The sequence below is a fragment of the Apis florea genome, unplaced genomic scaffold (assembly GCF_048593485.1).
Source record: "Apis florea isolate Af1SG1 unplaced genomic scaffold, ASM4859348v1 contig_2272_pilon, whole genome shotgun sequence".
Lineage (NCBI taxonomy): Eukaryota > Metazoa > Arthropoda > Insecta > Hymenoptera > Apidae > Apis > Apis florea.
The window spans coordinates 4,702,890-4,721,722 of record NW_028256549.1 but is presented as its reverse complement, the minus strand read 5'-3'; the positions used below and the strand labels follow the sequence as shown (position 1 = coordinate 4,721,722).

At 42.1% G+C, this 18,833-nt stretch overlaps 5 protein-coding genes across 7 annotated transcripts; 3 read left to right on the top strand and 2 right to left on the bottom strand.

Annotated features, from left to right (window-relative positions):
• Positions 1–551: 551 nt before the first annotated feature.
• On the top strand, positions 552–2,435 carry LOC147658418 (uncharacterized). The gene is made up of 2 exons (XM_086917597.1): positions 552–1,367; positions 1,911–2,435. Exons 1-2 carry the CDS (start codon positions 863–865, stop codon positions 2,327–2,329), a joined length of 924 nt encoding a protein of 307 aa, XP_086773723.1. The 5' UTR covers positions 552–862; the 3' UTR covers positions 2,330–2,435.
• A 2,227-nt stretch (positions 2,436–4,662) lies between these two features.
• On the top strand, positions 4,663–6,184 carry LOC100863462 (DUF1676 domain-containing protein Osi10b). Its single transcript, XM_031918143.2, has 3 exons — positions 4,663–5,367; positions 5,456–5,515; positions 5,603–6,184. Exons 1-3 carry the CDS (start codon positions 5,007–5,009, stop codon positions 5,836–5,838), a joined length of 657 nt encoding a protein of 218 aa, XP_031774003.2. The 5' UTR covers positions 4,663–5,006; the 3' UTR covers positions 5,839–6,184.
• Positions 6,185–6,328: 144 nt separating this feature from the next.
• LOC105736236 (uncharacterized) lies at positions 6,329–7,912 on the bottom strand. The gene is made up of 3 exons (XM_012489970.3): positions 7,451–7,912; positions 6,697–6,879; positions 6,329–6,599 (listed from the first exon to the last, which is right to left on the bottom strand). Exons 1-3 carry the CDS (start codon positions 7,761–7,763, stop codon positions 6,442–6,444), a joined length of 654 nt encoding a protein of 217 aa, XP_012345424.1. The 5' UTR covers positions 7,764–7,912; the 3' UTR covers positions 6,329–6,441.
• Positions 7,913–12,132: 4,220 nt separating this feature from the next.
• Osi12 (DUF1676 domain-containing protein Osi12) lies at positions 12,133–15,685 on the top strand. The gene has a single exon (XM_086917593.1). The coding sequence runs from the start codon at positions 12,770–12,772 to the stop codon at positions 13,550–13,552; it is 783 nt and encodes a 260-aa protein (XP_086773719.1). The 5' UTR covers positions 12,133–12,769; the 3' UTR covers positions 13,553–15,685.
• On the bottom strand, positions 15,018–17,878 carry LOC105736238 (uncharacterized). 3 transcript variants are annotated; one of them, XM_086917595.1, is made up of 3 exons: positions 16,403–17,878; positions 15,796–16,222; positions 15,018–15,472 (listed from the first exon to the last, which is right to left on the bottom strand). In XM_086917595.1, the coding sequence occupies exons 2-3, from the start codon at positions 16,049–16,051 to the stop codon at positions 15,285–15,287; spliced, it is 444 nt and encodes a 147-aa protein (XP_086773721.1). In that variant the 5' UTR covers positions 16,052–16,222; positions 16,403–17,878; the 3' UTR covers positions 15,018–15,284. The 3 variants fall into 3 exon arrangements, with proteins under 3 accessions (XP_086773721.1, XP_012345426.1, XP_086773722.1); XM_012489972.3 differs by having other exon boundaries at positions 16,553–17,878; XM_086917596.1 differs by lacking the exon at positions 16,403–17,878 and adding an exon at positions 16,344–16,393.
• Positions 17,879–18,833: the final 955 nt, after the last annotated feature.

Below are 18,833 nucleotides of genomic sequence, written 5' to 3'. Positions count from 1 at the left end.
AATGGACACGACAGTTAAATAAAAGCAAAGAGTAATTTGCATTCAAGGAGGATCTCTTTCCACTTGGTCTTAGGAGGGAAACGATGTCGCGCGCGATCCAACAACTTTTCCCTTCTCAATTTCATCACTTTCATGAATCGATGACTGGATACCGGTTTACATCGATGATAATCCCAAGATTTGAACGAATTCTTCGGGAAACGCATATCGAATCGAGAAAAACATATGAATCGATTAAATTCAATCATCGTCAAAATAGTTTTTTTCTTTTTCCCTTTCATCCAAAATCACGTTCGCGTCAGAGTTTCTCCCAAACCGACAATTCTTGACAGTTCTAACGAGGCACTCCTCGCTTCTCGAACTCTCGGGAAATTGGCCTGCTCGAGTGCATCCGGTGTATCGAGGGATCCTCCATCTCTCGTACGAAATGAATGAAAAGAACCGGTACTTTCGCTGCTCGCCAGAGATTCACCGAGTGAAACCAATTGTGCTCCGTTGCGTGTGAACGTCCTTTGCCGCCTATATAGGGGGCCGATCGTGGGCGTTGGATCAACAGTATTGTTCCAGAGAGCCCAGTTACCACAATTCTTCTTCCTCTCTCTCTCTCTCTCTCTATATTCTTCTTTCTAAGCGAAATTTTCCATCTTTCCTTTGTTATTTTCTTTTCTTTCTTTCTTTTTTTTTTTTTCGAAGGAAAGAAAGAATGAAGGAGAACGCGTTCGTGATTAGATGAGGAAGCAAAATCGATCGATCCTCGAAGCGATTGATCTAATATACACCGAGGAGAAACGTTCTCGAGGGAAAAAACTTCATCATCGCGTAAACTTTCTCCGCGAGATCTTTCCTTCTTTCGTTGCACGCGATGAACCACGGATCGAGAACCTTGTGCCTTTACCTAATCTACATATCTACCGGGATCGCGGCGATCGTGGAGGAATCGACCGAGGAGGAGCGAATTTTGACGAACGAGGAGGAGGACCGTCAGGCGAGTTTCGGCGAGGCCCTCGGCTCCTGTCTGGCCGGGAAAGAGCACGCCGCTTTGGAATGCGTGAATCGCGGCGCTCTGACCGCTCTTCGATCGATCGATCGCAAGCACGTTTTGGATTTTGGGGATGCACACTTGGAGAGGGCGGACGGCCTCCACGGTAGACAACTTTTGGACTGGGATTACGATCCCAAGGATTTTGGGAACGTGGTGAGGGCGGCGACCAAATTGATGGAACGACGAAGCTTAAGGTGGAATCTGGATAACGTGTACCCTGGACTGGAACTGAGGGCTGGACCAATGTTGAACGGGAACGGGATACTCGAGTTCGTCGTTAACGAGAAATCGACGATTTTCGGGGACAGGCAAGCTTTGGGCCCAGGTAAGCTCTCCTTTATATCGCCTTCTTGTCGAGTATAATAATCCTACAATTTCTGTAATTCGTGCAACGTTGAATTTCAAAAACGAATTTCGATACGAATTTTATTTTTCTCGATCGACAACCACATGTTGTATCGATTTGCTATAATCCTGATATGGCGATACGTAGTAGGTCTCGTAGATCTTGGAACAGCATGGAAGCGAACCCATGCCGTTCTTCATGGTTCGTATCTAGGCTGAGTCGGCGTTCGCCATAAGTTGGTTTCAGGAAGCACCTCCAGCAGGCAGCACGGTCAAGGCCACCCGCCTCTTCCTATATAGCTTCTATATACCCTCTCGTTTCATTTCTATAATAGCTCTAGAATTTATCAGAGCATCTAAAACACACGCGCATACACACACACACATATATATATATAAAACTAGGTCTATCTTCCATTAATAAACCTGTACAGTTCAGACCGAATGTTCCTATTTCCAATGGAACAAGGTTAAATCAAATGACGGACGTCTAAAGCCTGCCCCGCAACTTTCTCCTTTCCAGGAAGGCAAATGATGAGACACCTGTTGATACCATTCCTGCTAGGTTTTAAGTTCAACCTGGCCTCCCTGATTCCCCTGCTGTTCGGCTTTTTGCTACTGCTCACGAAGAAGGCACTGCTGTTGACCAAGGTGGCGCTGGTCATCACCGGCCTGCTCGGTTGGAATTCCTTGCTCTCCGCCTACCCAAGCGGGGGAGGAGGAGGGGTTCACTCTTACGAGGCGCACGGTGCGTTTCCACCGCATTACGAGCATTATTATAATTTCCACCACAGGCCGCCGTACAGGGGATTCCAGGGCAACGACTTCGTTGAGCCGTACGCCCAACACGTGATCAGAGAGGTGGTCGACGTTTACGATAACGCGGACCAGGTTGGCAAGAACAAGGGACGGAAGAATTTCGTTTGGGCCAAGAGTAATTGAGCGTGACTCGAATCGATTTAATTCATCAGAGATCGAGTATTCGTCCGTATGTTTTGTGTATTTTTAATATCTCGTTGCTCCAATAAAATGAGATAAATTGAACAAACGTTTCTCACTCACACTTCGTAATTACAATCGTCATCGATTAAGAAGGTTAGTGGCCGATATATACAAACAATGAGAAAGGATTTCCAGGTTGAGTCGGTGCAACAATTCGTCACAATCGAACAACCGTGAAATTGGCAGAAAGCCAGATATCCGAGTAACCTGGATAAAGGAGGCCTTCCTGTAACGCGATACCCATCATCTTCCCGTCCGTCCATTCCATTGATCCCGATACCTGGAAAAGAAACAACTTCACTGTCGTTTTCGCGCGTTTCCACTTCCCCCGAGAGATTCCAACGTTCCAAAAAAAGAGAGAAAAAGAGGAACAGCCTGACTGGAGTTTTCACTCCACGACAGATCCATTAGAGCCGCGCCATTATCGTAACTGTACTGTATCCACGATTATCTCGAACGAAGGAAGGAGCACCGACGTCCGGGAGACACGGTTTGCTCGCAACAGTGTTCACGATCCCGTGAACGTGATGGTGCTGCTGCTGCGTTCCTCCTCGTGGGTCCACGCGGGGGAGCTTACGTCTCTCCTTATGTCAAGTGTGACGACGAACGCGGCATACATTATCGTGGATGACACGTCGACCGTAAAAGTTTGCTCGTTTTCCGCCACCGTTTCACGGCCGCATGAACGTTTCTCCTATCTATTCTCCATCTAAGCCTGTTCTTAAGCCGTTTCTGCACTCGGCTGCCCTGGTCGAACGTGCGTGACGTCCGATTCGTTACCATGTAACGGTTCGCTGTTTCAACGTCGTTATAGAATTCGAATACGAGCTCGATGTTGCTCGAAATTACGATATATTTCATGGAAAGTTGCTCGATCGGAAACGATCCGTTTTTTTTTTTTTTCTTTTCTTTTATTCTTCTCCTCGGTAATTGGAAATCGGCGTTTTTTTATCGTTATTTACTCGATAATAATAGAGCCTAATAGAGTTATTTCTTATTTAATCTAGATTTTTTCCTCCTTTTTTTATTCTCATTTAATTAATTCGAAGCGTTATTTATTCGAATCACTAACCCGTTTCACGATAGCCTGTTCTTTTCCTCTTTTTTCTTTTATCTTTTTCCTTGGAGATCGATGCCCTTTTATCGTTATTCGAACAGAGTTATTATATTAATAAAATTATTTAATTAATTCCAAGTTTTTATCATTTTCAACGGGATGCAATTTGCCGCGTTATTTATTATTCCTTTTCCTCCTTCTTTCTTCTCTTCTAAACAATTCCAACTCGTCGTCCTTTAGATTCCCCGTAATCTTTAAACTCGTGTTTACGGAAAATTCCACGTCATCATCGCGTGAAATTCGTCTCCCTCGTACTTCGCGAAATTGCTTATTAATCCCCCTTCCTTCTTCTCCCCTTCACTTCACCGATTCAAAGTTCGAAGTAGGGTAATGACGGCAATCATCCGAAAGAAGAAACACGAAATCCGCGCGGGTAATAACGAGTCGCGGCAAACTTGCAACCAGATTTTTTTCGAGAAGATGTCGGAAATTTCTTCTTCTTTTTTTTTTTTTTTTTGTTCATAACATTGTTAAACGTTTCTTCTTCTTCTCTTTCTCTCTCTCTCTCTGTCTGTCAAGTAGGGTAATTGAGTTCGCTCATGGCGGAGAAGAAACGGCCATCGTGGAAAGCGTAGGGAATGATAAATAAGAGGAGAAGAGTGTCCTGAATTTTTCAACCCGGACCACCGTTGCTCGCGCGCGTGGACATTTTTAAATATAAAAATTTCGTGCGCGCGTAATTTTGCCCACAATTTGACGGATGTGGCGCGTCACGGTCTGTAATCCGTGTCGGATTAACAGTATCTCGGCGAGGCGTGTTAATTAATTCCGCGTAATTAAGGATCATTTGGACGGGACCTGCGCGAGCCGTTTAACGAAAATGTAAATAAAGCAAACTTTCGCTGCTTATAAATAATAAAAAGCAGCCTCCATTCTCTTTCTATACATTCCATATTTTCGATTCGAAAATCCTCTCTCCTCTCCTTCTTTCTTCCACAAATTTTTAAAATGATCGAATAATAATATAAACAAATTTCTGCTTCGTTGTTGAAATTCGTTACGCTCGGATTCTTCTCGTTCTCGTAAATTCCAATTTCACTGTAAAACGTGATCATCCACCCTCATATACCCTCTTCGATTTTTATCTAGCGAGATTTTTAGTTCGACAATCATACGTGATTACGTGTATATATAAGAAAAGCTACAGCCTGGATTCGCAATTCTCGTTAAAACTTGCCTTTAAACTCGATTCGCGGGCTGTTGCGCGAGGGTTCAAGCTTCGCTTGGCAACCGGGTCACAGGGATACTTACTTACGGGGCTGTACGACATTGTTTTGAAAGAGGGAGTCCCTCCCTCCTCGGATGGAGGAGGCGTTAAACAGCGCGTGGATCAGGTGTGAGCCGGTAGTAGTATCGTAAGGTAGGAGGAAACGCGGGAAACACCCTTATAAAAGAGCGGCCATCCGGCAATTTCAATTAGTCCGCGATATTTTTCCAAACTGTCCACAACCTCGTCCGCTCCGAAGCCTCGATATTGCGCGAATCATCGTCTCGTTTGACATGAGAGGAACGATTTGTCACGTTGTCGCGTTGCTCGCTTGCCTCCTACTGTTCGACCGGGCGCAGGCCAGGAACGAGTACACGAGATTGTTCGACAAATGCGCCGCCGAGAGGAACGCGTTCGACTGTTTGAAGAGGAGAGCGCTCGAGATCCTGGATTCGGCGATCAAGGACGACACGGTGTACGTGTTGAACGAGTACGTGTCGATCGGCAGGGATCCCGCGGCCCCCAAGAATATCGATAGATCGTTCAAGGAGAACGGGACCGAGCCGAGTCTGGACCAGATGCTGGACAACAAGTTTCACGAGTATATTTCCTCAAGAAACGTCAAGTTGACTATTCCTGGGGATGCGTTTCAAGGTGAGAGAGATAATTTCATTTGGAATTATATCGATTCGATGCAAGGTTCCTCGTTTGGATAAAATTAAAAATTCAACCTTGTTCTCAGGTCGAAAGAAAAAGGACAAGGGATACGGTGCACTGATAATGGGCGCAATGGCGGTGGGTGGTAAGACGATTGAATCGATCAAGAATAAGAATACGAAATTGTTTCACACGTTTTTGAAATATTAACGGAAAATCGTTACTTTTCCAGCTATGATGGCGCAACTGGCCTACGGTAAAATCGCCTTTATCGCTGGAACTGCTTTGCTCACAGCCAAGATAGCCCTGGTTTTGAGCGCAATAATCGGATTGAAGAAGCTGGTGTCCAGCCACGGCGGAGGCGGGCACGAGGTGATTTACGCTACAGGCTCTGAACACCATGGAAGTTACGGTGGAGGATACGGAGGTGGCTGGCAAAGGGCTATGGAGGGCGTTCCTACAACTTGAATGAAACAAATAAACTTAATTTATTCCCTGTACGATATTTGCTAAGCGAGTAAAAAAAAGGATAGAGATACTTTCCACTATTTGTATATATAAATAAAATTAGACGTTGATTGTAGCCTCGTTTCGTGTACGATGATTATAATAATCGAGGAGGTTTATAGAACAGACGATTGCATCGTTTTTATTAAGGATTCGTGTATATTTCGTAGTTAGAATAGTTGATGAATTACCAAAAAATTATATTGTATTGCATTGTTGTATTTATTTATTTTTTGCACATGCAAATATATTGCAACGTGCGTTCGTGTGTAAAAATGACATCAATAAAAAGTTATTACTATCAAAATATTTTCAGTCCTGGAAATTTGAAGAATTGTAAATAACTTTTTAATTAATTCCAAAGAAATGTTTTTCTATTCATATAATTCTAAGTTGAAAAAAACAAACATACTTTTTGAAGAAGTATCCAAAATTTTCTTTATAAATAATATAAGAATCAATAATCCGATTTATTCATTTATTTTACACATTATTTACTTTTATTTCATTCGAAATAATTATATATATTCTTCATCGATATAAAACATTTATTTCTTCTACCCTTCAACGAACTAATTTTCTATTCACTCTTTGTCTCTGATATCCAAAATCACGTTCCCACGATCCACCATGATGATCGTAATCGAAACTTGTACTGTGCGTATTCTCGTAGCTGTGATACGGATATTTGATTATCTCGTACGATATTCTCTCCTTGTGTTCTGAAAGTAAAGACAAAGATTTATTAACAACAAATTGTGATTTGTAACGCGCGTTGTAGAAATAAAAATTTCAAAAAAAAGAAAAAAAAAAACCAACCAAGAATTTTCCTCAATGCGATCGCGGTCGCAATCGCTAGAGCAACTTTGGCGACGATCAGAGCCTTTCCAGCGATTGCAGCAACGGCATTCATTATTACGTAAAGCATAGTCATTTTGGACGCGCCTAGAAAATAGAGCAACATCTGCCCGTATCCCTTGTTCTTCTTTCTTCGTCCAGTGACTGAAAAAAAGAAAAAAATCAAACTTTCCGTTATATTACAATAATAAACGAAGATATAATACTCGTAATACGCGTTCATTTTTAACGCAGAAAGTAATTTAACTTGTGTCACGCTGTGTGCAAGATCGTACGCGATGATAGTTATGAAAGGAAACAAAAATGGCGGTGCCTTAATTGAATAATTAACAGGTAACAGGCAACATGAATAACTGGAAAGAATCGTTTTCGCGGAAACGGTACTTTATATATATATATATATGCATCGTCATAAGAAGAACAAAAAAAAAAAAAAAAATATCGTCTACTACTGAAGTTACTCGAGCAGTTGTCTGACCGAAACGTTCCCATTTTATGCAAGGTAGAGTAACTACAGACCACATAATATCAACTTTCAACGACGATACTTTTATTCAATTTTATTCTACTCTTACCGGAATAATTTTCCTTTTTTCCATCAACCATCTTTCCTTACGTAAACATTGTATACATTAGAATTCTATTATCTGCTTATCCAATGACACTTGTATGATTACGTATACAAGTAACCATCCTCAATTTTTCAATCACTCACCCTGTTCAACGATCGCGCCATCTTCGCTCTTCGACTCTTCGATCCTCGATTGCCCGACAGTCAACGACTGATCCTTCCCCCTTCTTCTTGATCCCATCTCTTTCATCCCCGTCGCGCATTCGGTGGAATTCTTTTCGTGGTCGCAATCGATCGATCTCGACACTGTGTCGTCGCTACGGGCAGCGTTTGAACGATGGAGAACGGTGCAACAGCATACGGCCAACAGGGCGCAACACAACGTCGGGACAACGAGGAGGCTCGTACGTTGACTAGGCATGTTCGACGCGGACTGAACGGCCAAACGAATGACCATTTTTATAGAAACAGAGTATAATTAACAGTTACGGCATACAGAGCGTGAATCCAGCTCTGGATCGTTCTTCTGTGTAACTTGTTTTGTCGATTCTAATGCGATTACCTATATGTACCATAATTGTATTATGGCCCGTTGATAATTGCGCGCCGTGGCCATACGGTGTGAAAGAACGATTCCAAATGAAAAGGAATCGGGCTAATTGCGAGGGCGTTCGGGAAAAACTGCTCGATCCGAGGAACGAGCGAGTTAGAATCATAGGTTGGAAGCATAGGATTATCGCGATGGTCGAGGGTAATGTTCTGTGAGATAACGAGTAGAGAGATTATTCGATGTTTTCTCCCCTCCTTTTTTTTTTTTTTCCTTCGAAACTTTTTATTCGAGAATTCGTCGAAACGTAACGATTCGTTACGTGGAAGAATAATCGAAAATGCATTCTTTTTTTTCCTTTCTTAAATTTCAACGAGGATTTTTAAATAACCTCGATAATTCAATGGAAGAGTAACGCCGTAATACTTAGCTATCTGATTGGAAAGTCATCGTTAGGAAGCTGAAATCGTAGATCTAGGGAAACATTGTCGCCAAATTGAGACTGTTCCCCCTAGCTCCGCCTCCCGTGCTGCTTACACGCGAGGAAGTGGAGAACAAGGTCTAAAAGGTAGGCTTTTTTTCTTCGCTTTGTGTGCCACTGGGCCGATTGCGCATCCTCGATTCACTTGCTCCCATAGATAAAACTATAGGGAAGGTCGCGCGTTTACACGCGGCGTGAAAACGGCGGGAACACGATTTCTGTTCACGGTATCATGGTAAAATACCCGTGCGTTTTCCCTGCGAGAACATCACGTAGTTGGCTTGTAAAATATATCGTAATTTTCAAGACAAAATGTCAGTAATAATTGTAATGATCCATTATCTAAATTTTGTTATTATTTAAAACAGTATAAGTATATATACGTGTATATATACCATTTAATATTCTAACAAAAGGAATTCTCTGTCTAGAAATCTCGCGCATGGTGGCGAAAAATCAAATATTTTTGTTACATCATCAAATGTGTGTAACCTGTCTCTTCGGGACTCCCCTGTTAACAAGGAAAAGTAGATCGTTACATAATAGTCGGTAATAAAATTGTTAAAACTAGCAATACAATGTTTCAAGAAAGTAATAACCGCGTAATAAATATTTTACAATCGTTGGATAATTAAACGCTTACAAGTTCGCACAAAGCCTTTCTTGACCTTTATTCAATTTGCCAAAACTTTGCGTCCATAAAGAATTTTGCGCATCATCAGTAAATTTTAAAGATCCCTCCTCCTCTCTAGATAACATCTAGAGAAGGATGGTAGAAGGCCCAGAATCCCATCGGTGATGAGAACACGCTCGAGGCGAAATCGAACAGTAGCTGAACGATGAACATAAATTCCAGAGGAAGCTAATGAGCCGGGTCAGAAGTTACAGCCATCTGTTGTTGTGGATTGCTGGCCTGAATCCAGCAACAAGGATATTATAATAATAATAATAATAATAATCTAAAATTAGGATTAAAAAAGTATCGGGATAAATTGCGATAGATGCAATATTTATAATATTTTAATAATAATATTAAAAAAGAGAATTTTACTTTTCTTCTTTTCTAACGTTTATTCCGTTTATATTAAATATTTAAAAATAATCAAAAATAAAAATTTAGAAATACTTTACTTTAAAATATTATTCGAATAATTTTCAAAGTATTATCTCAATTAATAATTTCAATTTTATTTAAATAACAAAACTATTTCGATATATTTTTTACTTTAAATATAATTAACATTGTCTATTTACCTGTTCAAAGAATTTTCTATTGACTATTCGATTAATTTGTAAAAGTTGTTCGAAGCTTCGAAGAAAATCAGAAGAAAAATATTTTTTCCTCCGACTCATTGCTCTTCGTATCACGTTGCATCGTGTAAACATTGGTGAAGAGAAAAGAGAAGAAATTCTTCTTGGAAACGAGACTACTTCGACGATTTCTTCGTATAAGTCTTTGTTTTGAAAGTCGAGGACGATGTTTTCGGAAAGATTTTTGAACATTCTTTTTCGGACCGAATCTTTGTCCTCGAAGACTCTTTGTCCTCTTTGTGAATAGAAGTGAATTTTCGGATTGGTTTGACAAGAATCGTCGGGATCTGTTCACGTTGCGACAATAACGTATTCGCTCGTATTAATTCCGCGCGTCCCCGTTTACCAGTAAACCGAGAACTTTCCTTCGTAACAATGGAGAATGAACCAATGTCACGTTTACTATTTCATTGTGGTGAAATAAAAGTAGAGTAAGTAGCACTGCTATAACATAGAGATCCAAATTTCTCAGTTTCCAAGCGGTAAATAATATGTAATGACTCATGGACAAAATGGAATGCAATATTGCAAAATAAAAAGAAGTTGAAAAGTGTACAGTGTCCCAAAATGGAAAAAGTGGCACGATGTAATGTGAATGATTACAGTAGAGGAGAAGACGAAGAAGAATATGGATTGCAGTGTCAAAAAAGTGACCTTTCTACTAATACTACCTTGTCGTCCCTTCACCTGATATAATATCTGTGCCACGGTCAAAATATTCTCTAAAAAGAATCGCTACGATGGATATATTTACAAATGAAAACTACTCTAAGAAACGTAATTGAGACGTGGCACAGAATTTTTATATAATAATCTCTAAGTGGTTAATTTTAAAACAGAAACCCAATTTGGTATCAATGGAAAAAATTATTGAAAAATTTCACAACTCCAAATATTGGACAAAAATTGGCACAGCAGAAGAGGTTCGAAAGATAAAGATTTTTAGAAACTAGTTCACGATCAAAACATCACAATTTCGTAACACAAAGTTGATTAGACACGTTTCTCACAAACTCACCTGGAATCAAATCAGCCGAATATATATGTATACCTTCGCACGTTTAAAAAAGAAAAAGAAAAAAAGAAGAATCACGATGAACGAGCATCGAAGCTTCGGAAGAATCGGTTTCGAATCTTTCCAACTTGTTTACGTTTACTTCAGAGTTTCGTTCTTTGAACAATTTCCATTGTTTGCCGTGGAATCCAGCAGATCCGTCCGCGCGCGAATTCACCTGCGTGTTGTGAATGTGGCACGCGCGTTAACACTGTTCACCTCGGTTCCTCGCGAGGTTCCTACCTTGTTGACGCATTAGAGATGCGTTAACCTCAATCCACCGTGTATTCGTATTATACAACAAGATCATGGCACAGTGACACGTTCCATTTGACCATTTTTCATTTTTTCTCCACGATGAATCGCGAATCAAGATCAATCTCGATCAATGTCACACCATTTTCAATCCAATGCTCGCCTCAAGATTTTACGATAAATTATCGATCGACTCACTGATTATTCATTACCATATGAAGTTGAGAAGTTACATACATTCATTATCCTAGAACTATCAATCAATAACAGATGATACGAACTAATATAAAATACCGATCGATCCTAGCGTTAACGATTTTTTTTTTCAAGAACAAAAATTCATTTTACCCCGCCACTCGTCTTTTCGATCGTCGCAAAATCCAAACTTGACAGACGATTGCCGAGTTCGAATGGTTTCAGACGGGAGAGTGAAGGTTGGAAAAGGAAGGTGAGAGATCACCCTGTCGGCGTCAGCGTTTGTTTTCCCCGCCGCGGACACGCCTAGTTAGCCGCCAGAGAAAAAAAGAGGAGGGCCGCGAGTGAAGGTGAGGGGCGAAACTGGCGCGGCGAGGCGAGAAAAAGATGCGAGCAACAAGATGCTACTCTCCAACCTGGCCGACCGCTCTCGTTGTTACGCGATCCACGCCTCGAGAGATCGCCACCACGCCGAAACAATAACGTCACAGTCCCCGTCTTCCTTAATTACAATTGTGCCGAGCGACAACATTAATTTCGTCATTCCGCGGGTGGAACGAACCGGTGGAGAGACACAGTTGCATAAATTTTTTCCCTTTAAATCGAATAATGAAATTCGAACGAAATTATCCAGATTATCGTCGACGTTTTTCATCCTTCGTCACATTTCACATAACACTCCCGGCGGAAGAATCTTGGAATCTTTTAATATTCGAAGAGAAAGATTGAAGAAAAGACGCTCGAGAATCTGGACCAAAGAAGACACGATGCAACAACCGAGAGAGAAAGAGGTGGAAAGGGATACGATGCGAGAGTTAAGGCCACGGATCGTCCGCGACCTAAAACTACTTCCATCTATCACGGGGGGTCAACAAGGTCACGGTACCAGGCACCTCGGAAGAAGAGAGGTAACGATCCTCTACGTCTACGTTCAGCCTCCTCCCCCCCCTCCCTCCCCCTCCCCTGTGCTAGAGACGCGAGGGAAATTTTAAGACGCGTTGGATCCGATCGCGTCCTACCTTCTTCCTCTATCTCGATCTCGGCGGATTCAGTGGGTCTGTGTGTCAGAATGGGTCACGTACTGTGAGAGAATCGTACGCGGGGGGAAGAAGAGAGCGAGTGGAATAGCGTGTAAGGTGATAGGACGAAGAAGCTCGGCCCGTTGAACGAGGACGAGGGGCAAGGCGAGTTAGTTGTTTAGAGGCCTTTCGCAGGGGAGTCTGAAGGAAGCGAGGGGGACGTGGCCGTCACGTGTACCATTGGTACGTACTGTCGGGCCGTTGGCACAGCTCCTTACGTGGGAGACAACTCAGCCCGATTCGCGAGGGATGGCGGATCGCCGGATCGTATATATATTTGTCCGGCCTTGTTCTCCTGTCGTCAGTCTCCTGTCGTTGGATCTCCTTGGCCCCGCGGAAGTGCGCTCGCTCCTCTTGTCCTCTCTCTCTCTCTCTCTCTCCCCCTCTCTTTGCCTCTGTCTCTCTCTATCTCTCTCTGCGCGAATCTCATCCAATCTCGCGTCTCCTCTTTTTTCGCGTCCGTTGATCGATCTGCACGAAAATAAAATAAAAGTAGTTCATCGGTTCGGGGATCGATTCGATTGTTCGGAAAGGAGAAGAGATGTCGATCGTCCATCTATTCAAGTGTGTGACGCTCTTGTTGGCGTGCTGTGCGCTCTGCGAGGGGGTGTCGGAGGTTAAGGAGGAGGAGGGCCTCGTCGACAGGGGGTTCAGGATGATGTACAGGGTGTACGAGGATTGCCAGCAACGGAACATAGCCGTGTCACCGTGTCTCAAGAAGAAGGCGATAGCGTTCTTCGAGAGGTTGGGCAGGATACGCACCCTTCCCCTCACGGAGAACTTCGAGCTGGTCAGGAACACGGATACGGAGACACCGACGAGGAGCTCGTTGGCCGAGTTGGAGACCACTTTGGGGAGGACCGCGTCGAGCAAGGACGAGATACTGAACGAGATCCTGTTCGACAGAGTGGCTTCGTTGTTGAACAGTTTCAACGTTCAGATCAGGTTGCCAAGAACCAGCCCCGGCGAATTGAAACGGGGTATGGAGGAGGGACGTGGCAAGATGAAGAAGATGATGGGAATGATGATGATGGGCATGGCCATGAAGATGGCCGCTATGATCCCGATCGCCCTCGGGGTGCTGTTCCTGCTGGCAGGGAAGGCACTCATCATCAGCAAAATAGCCCTCGTCTTGTCTCTGATCATCGGTTTGAAGAAATTGCTGAGCTCCAAGCAGAGCAACGATCATGGCGGTTGGCAGCATGGCGGCGGAGGTTGGGACAGGAGTTTGAAGAACGTTCTCAGCACGACGGATGCCACCACGACGGAACTGGCGCGGGAATACGCGCAGAACTTGGCCTACTCGGCGCGGCATCAGCACTGATGTCGTGATGGCGGAAGAAGGGAAAGAAGGGAGATCTCTTCCGGTTCCGTTTCACGGCGTGCACGGGCGCTCGAATGACGTCTATTCCACACAGACGTTTGCCCCTCGCGTTTATTGGATTATTCTCATCACAGTGAACCTCGCTACATTTTCTTTAACATAAAGAAATTATCGATAAAGAAAGAAGTTCGTTTGTCGTTGTTGTTGTTACGTAGTTGTTACGAATACGTAAATGAATATTCGTGGATAAGTATAAGATAATCGAAGAGAAAACTTACATTTGAGACACGAGTCTTTCTTCCGAGAAACATTGGTGTTCAATGTATAACGTCGAATAATCATATATCATGTAAGAGACATAGAAATTATTAAATTCTGTTAGTTACTTTTTTTTTTTTTTTTCGTAGACGTGCCCTATTCTGAAAAATAACAAAGAAAAAATGGATAAGAATATTCGCATAATTTATAACGAAAACGAATCAATTTTCCTCCCTTTCTACGAAAAACAAAAAATTCTTTAACGTCTCTTGCTTGTAACTTTTTACAAAAATATTCACGATTCTATGATACATATTTATTCTAAATTGTTAGTTTCAATTTATTCAGGCTTCGCGATTCTCCCACATCTTTCACTTGCATCTTCTTTTTTTTTTTTATATCAAAATATTGCTCCACAAATAAAATTGAACAATCGTAATATTGGACGAGGATTCTATTTGTTAAAAATAATTAAAGCCGAAATTTTTTTCCAACACGAGAAACGAGAGCAATTATATATCGGATAGATACATATACGTTAACGCGACACTTATCAAGAAATACCGTCACGCGATAATCAAGTGCATCGCGTATTACAACTGCCACTCATTTTCGTTCCTCGTCAACCAAGAATCCATTCGGCACGATAACAGCCGCACAACTATCTTCACGCATGCGAATTTCTAACGGAACCGAGTCGAGGCACTTTTGTGTTCGAAACGAATTACAAACAGAGAAAATTACTTCTACGTATTATTTGCAATTGTTTTCTCCCAATTGCAAACAAGGCGAACTCTCTCATATTCGTTTCCCTAATAGTTTAATTAACCTACGGAGACCCAGAGGCCCAATAACGATCGATAATAATATTGTTAAAGATACTTTTTACGTTTATGGATTTATGAAAAAGTGTACCTGACAAAAAGAGCATACGGAATTTCAATTTAATTCCCCCACTACGAGGGGATAAAAACAATTCTTACTTCTATTTATCGTCGTTAACAATATTATCTCTCATGTCTGGGCGGCCTCCTTATCCTAATAAGAAGATTATTTATTCCTGAACGCCATTTATCGTATTTATCGTTATGTATTACGTATATTAATCCTTCTTTGACTTTTGTAACAGACTCCTCCATGGATGGATCGAGCCTGAGATCGAATAAAGAGACGCGAATAATCGACGTGAATAAGGAAGACACAACGGTTTCTTTTTTTAAATCATTTCCAACGCTTATTCTTCAACTACACCAGATAACGAGATACATATATGATATGTTACAATTCTTACGCCTAAATCTTCGATCTAAGATCACGTGGGTCGCCGCACAGTTGTACATTGCGCATGCGCGTGCGGCGCATCCACGTGATCATAACCTCGAAATAGCCGCGACAGTCGGCGATCAGTTTTACCGAAATCAGTATTATATCGGCCCACACTTTTGTAATAAATCACGCTGTGAGATAGGTTCGTTCACTTCACTTTCAGACCGAGAACCGCGGCGAACAGCGCGAAGAAGAAGCCTGCGAGTAGCGCGGTAGCTTTTAACAAGATCAGCCCTCCGACCAGCGTTGGAATCAGAGCGACGAATTTCAATTTGTACGCCATCAGCAACGCCATCATCGTGCGGTCCATCTTTCGCTTCTTTCGGCGAGGACGGTCTGAAAGGACGGAAGGGGGACAATTATTATTCGTCGTATATGTTCTGTCGATTATCTTCCTTTTTATATCGATCTATCTATCATATAGATATAAGGAAATTATGACAGATATTATTTTATTTTCTTGTATAACGATCGCGTATTTATCGAGAAATTTTCTGTAACGTTTTAACATAGATGGTAAGAGAGATTAATAAATGAGAATGAAAATTACATTACGATTAAATATACGTTGTTATTTGATCATATAAAAATATTATGATCTGTAGTACGTAAATAATAACAATTATTTTCTAACGTGTTCTCTTCAGAGAGAACATTACCTGATTCACGAGAGTAATCTTTCGACAAACCGAAACCGGTATTCTTGCTCTTCACAATTTTAGTTTTATCTTCTACCCGCAGAAGAGCCGCGCTTTGAGATGACGCGACTTTGTTATGAACCTCCTTCACGATCTTCCTCCCAAGTGGATACTCCTTCTGACTCGCATGCTTCTCGTCACTCTTCAATCCTTCCAATACGCGCGCCACGCAGCCCAAAGTCAACAGAATCGCGACTAGATTCACTCTCGATTTCATCGTCCCGAGTTCATTCCACGTCCTCCACGATTTACAAACACGCCGCCTCTCAATTCACATCCTCGAAACGTTCAAAAATACCTCCGGTTGCACGATCTTCTTGATCACGACCGTCGTTGACCGGCCACACCATCACTCTTCTCCTTAATCATCCATTATTCCGAATTGTTTCTGAAAAAGCGTGACAAAGCGTGAACGACAACCAAATTTAAAACACTTCATCAAATTTCAACGTATCACGACGAAGTGATCTCGCTCAAAATTCGAAAATTAGAATATTTTTTAAACGTACATTGAATCCTCGAAGAAACTACTACCCCAATTCAACCCTATCCATCCAAGCTTCCTTACCTTAAAAAACCTTCTTATGTATTATTACGTTCCTCTTGTTAACATCCACCGATCGTTCAAGCTCGTTTAATCTAATCTATTCCCAACGGGGCTTCAAAACTTTAAACACTGGAAGAAGAAAAAGGGTGGACAAAAAAATAAAGCACTCACTTGGAAATGCAAATTATCGTTGGCAGGTGACGGAGTGCAACAGCGAGCAACCGCGACCGCGAGCTAACTGATGCGCTCTTGATTCCTCGGCAACGATCTGTCGGAGGGGCTGTGGCCGGCCAGGGCACGCTTCAGTTACCAGGAGGATCGACAGTCCGTGAAAAATGAGCACCGCGCGACGTGGCGGCAATATATGAGCGCGGTACAAGCTCTATGATCCGAATTGTCGGCGATATATGTGTCAGGTTACATCGTCCAACGGTACAGGGGATTGCAAGCCGCGTTCCAAGAAAGCAAGGAAGGAAGGAAGGAAGGACAATGAGGGGGTGGAGCGCTGGATCCCGCGTAATCACATACCGCGACGTGGACGATGCGATCTTTTTTCAGTTACGCTACGCTGTTTAACCGGGCCGATGACAAGTGGAGTGACGAAGGCCCGACGAACGAATCGCGGCGCTGGGTGGATCGATCCTACGAACGTATCATCTTGGGTATTTATACCAAGGGGGATTGGAGGAGAGGGGATGTCGAGGAAAGAAAGTGGAAAGGTTGAAAATCTTTAATCGTTTAAGATTTAAGAAACGATGGTTTTAATTTTTTCGAACGTGGAAAAAGTTGAACATCTTTGAACGCGCCAGATGATTTGAACCCTTCGTTCGAATTAATTAAGAGTAAAGCTCGATGGAAATTGGAAAATGTTAAAGTGTACAATGATTTCAGGGTTAAAGTAATTGAATTGGGTCGAAACGAGATGAAAGTTTTTTTTTTTTTTCTCATCGAAACCTATTTACGATCCATGAAAATAGATAATGATTCTATATTTAAATAAGGATGCGGTGTATTATTCGCTTCCCTTTGGTTGAAAATTATTTACGTGTACGAATAACCATTACCATAAAATGATCGATAATTAGAAAAAAATGTAAGGATCGAGTTTGGGGAAGGTGTTACGGCGTTCCACTTTTAAACTTGAAAATAATCGAGACTAAGAGGAGAGGTTTCTAGCGCGGAGTTCTTGGAATCGTGAAAATCGATGCACCGCACGCGATACAGTTTATCGCGTTCCGGAATACCTGCATGGAATTCTTTCTGTCAATCGCTTTAAACACAGATAAACGATTGTTAGAAAGCCGCCTCTCAATGCTTCGGCAAACTCAATATCGCGCGTTATATTGGTACGCAGATTGTTAAATTGGATCGGATCGCGTGTTATCGTCGGTAAAAATACTTTCCAAGTATATTTTCCACTACGTACACCTCTCGGCGATATTCAAATTTGTGAAAATTCGATCGTGTCGTTATCACGCGGCGTACCGTTAGAAAAAGTAACTGGAAATAACATACTACCTATGGGGCGATGCGAATTTCACTTCAACGGTGAAAAGAACTTTCGTAAAAATTCAATTTCAAAAGTTTGATAATTCCGCTGAGCGATAAAACTGAACGAGTGAAAAAAGAGGATATAACGGAGTCGGAGTCAATAATTAGAGCGACCCGAATATTTCGATCGAGAACTTGGCGAGAGAGGATTAAAAATTTAAAAAATTGGACGGCTCGATCGAGGTAATCTCCGCTATTTACGAGGATGATGAAAAAAGGGCCATTAAATCGGAGATGCCGTGTCACACGAAATCTTCCTCGAGTCGAGGCGAAGTCAGAGCTTGTCCAGTTTCCTATTCAAGTGGCAGGTGAAAGAGCGTTGCAACGTTCCACGAGGAAGGCAAGGGTAATTTCGTAGCTTCCTGCGTGAACACGGTGACGCGAATAATTGCACGAGAAACGGGACACGGAATAAAAAGTAGGGGAAGGAGTATAAAGGAAAAATGGGAGGACGAAAACTCTACTCCACTACTACTATGCCTGCCTGCAAAATCACTGTCATCATTGCGGTGTCCCTCTCCTCTTTCCGCGTTCTTTGTCTCGTTCGTTGCGTGTCGCCGTAACGATCGATATCAAAGCAGTTTTATTTCCAAAGAAATGTAACGGTCGGGTGTTGCCCACTACACAAAAAGCGTCGAAAGCGGTCGCGATAACCAGAACGATCAGAGATTTTTCTTTTCAAAGAACTCAAAATTAAATAGGATGCCGGTCTTGTGCTCCTTTTTTCGCCGATCTCGATCCAATTCATTTCAACTTCACGGTGAAGTTGTGAATAAATTGATTGAAAGGTTTGCAACGAAAAACGATCCAACTTTCATTATGCAATATATTTTTTTAAATTGTAATTTGAATAACGTAAAATCTTAACGAGAATCTTAAAAAGACACGCAATCACGAGTAA

Coding starts and splice junctions, on each gene's coding strand:
- Osi12 (XM_086917593.1), top strand. CDS start 12,770: ATGTCGATCGTCCATCTATTCAAGTGTGTGACGCTCTTGTTGGCGTGC.
- LOC147658418 (XM_086917597.1), top strand. CDS start 863: ATGAACCACGGATCGAGAACCTTGTGCCTTTACCTAATCTACATATCT. Junction 1,368..1,910: donor CAGGCAAGCTTTGGGCCCAG/GTAAGCTCTCCT, acceptor TCTCCTTTCCAG/GAAGGCAAATGATGAGACAC.
- LOC105736238 (XM_086917595.1), bottom strand. CDS start 16,051: ATGAAATCGAGAGTGAATCTAGTCGCGATTCTGTTGACTTTGGGCTGC. Junction 15,473..15,795: donor AGATTACTCTCGTGAATCAG/GTAATGTTCTCT, acceptor CCGTCCTTTCAG/ACCGTCCTCGCCGAAAGAAG.
- LOC105736236 (XM_012489970.3), bottom strand. CDS start 7,763: ATGGTCATTCGTTTGGCCGTTCAGTCCGCGTCGAACATGCCTAGTCAA. Junction 6,880..7,450: donor TGGCGCGATCGTTGAACAGG/GTGAGTGATTGA, acceptor TCTTTTTTTCAG/TCACTGGACGAAGAAAGAAG. Junction 6,600..6,696: donor CGCATTGAGGAAAATTCTTG/GTTGGTTTTTTT, acceptor CTTTACTTTCAG/AACACAAGGAGAGAATATCG.
- LOC100863462 (XM_031918143.2), top strand. CDS start 5,007: ATGAGAGGAACGATTTGTCACGTTGTCGCGTTGCTCGCTTGCCTCCTA. Junction 5,368..5,455: donor TCCTGGGGATGCGTTTCAAG/GTGAGAGAGATA, acceptor CCTTGTTCTCAG/GTCGAAAGAAAAAGGACAAG. Junction 5,516..5,602: donor GGGCGCAATGGCGGTGGGTG/GTAAGACGATTG, acceptor TTACTTTTCCAG/CTATGATGGCGCAACTGGCC.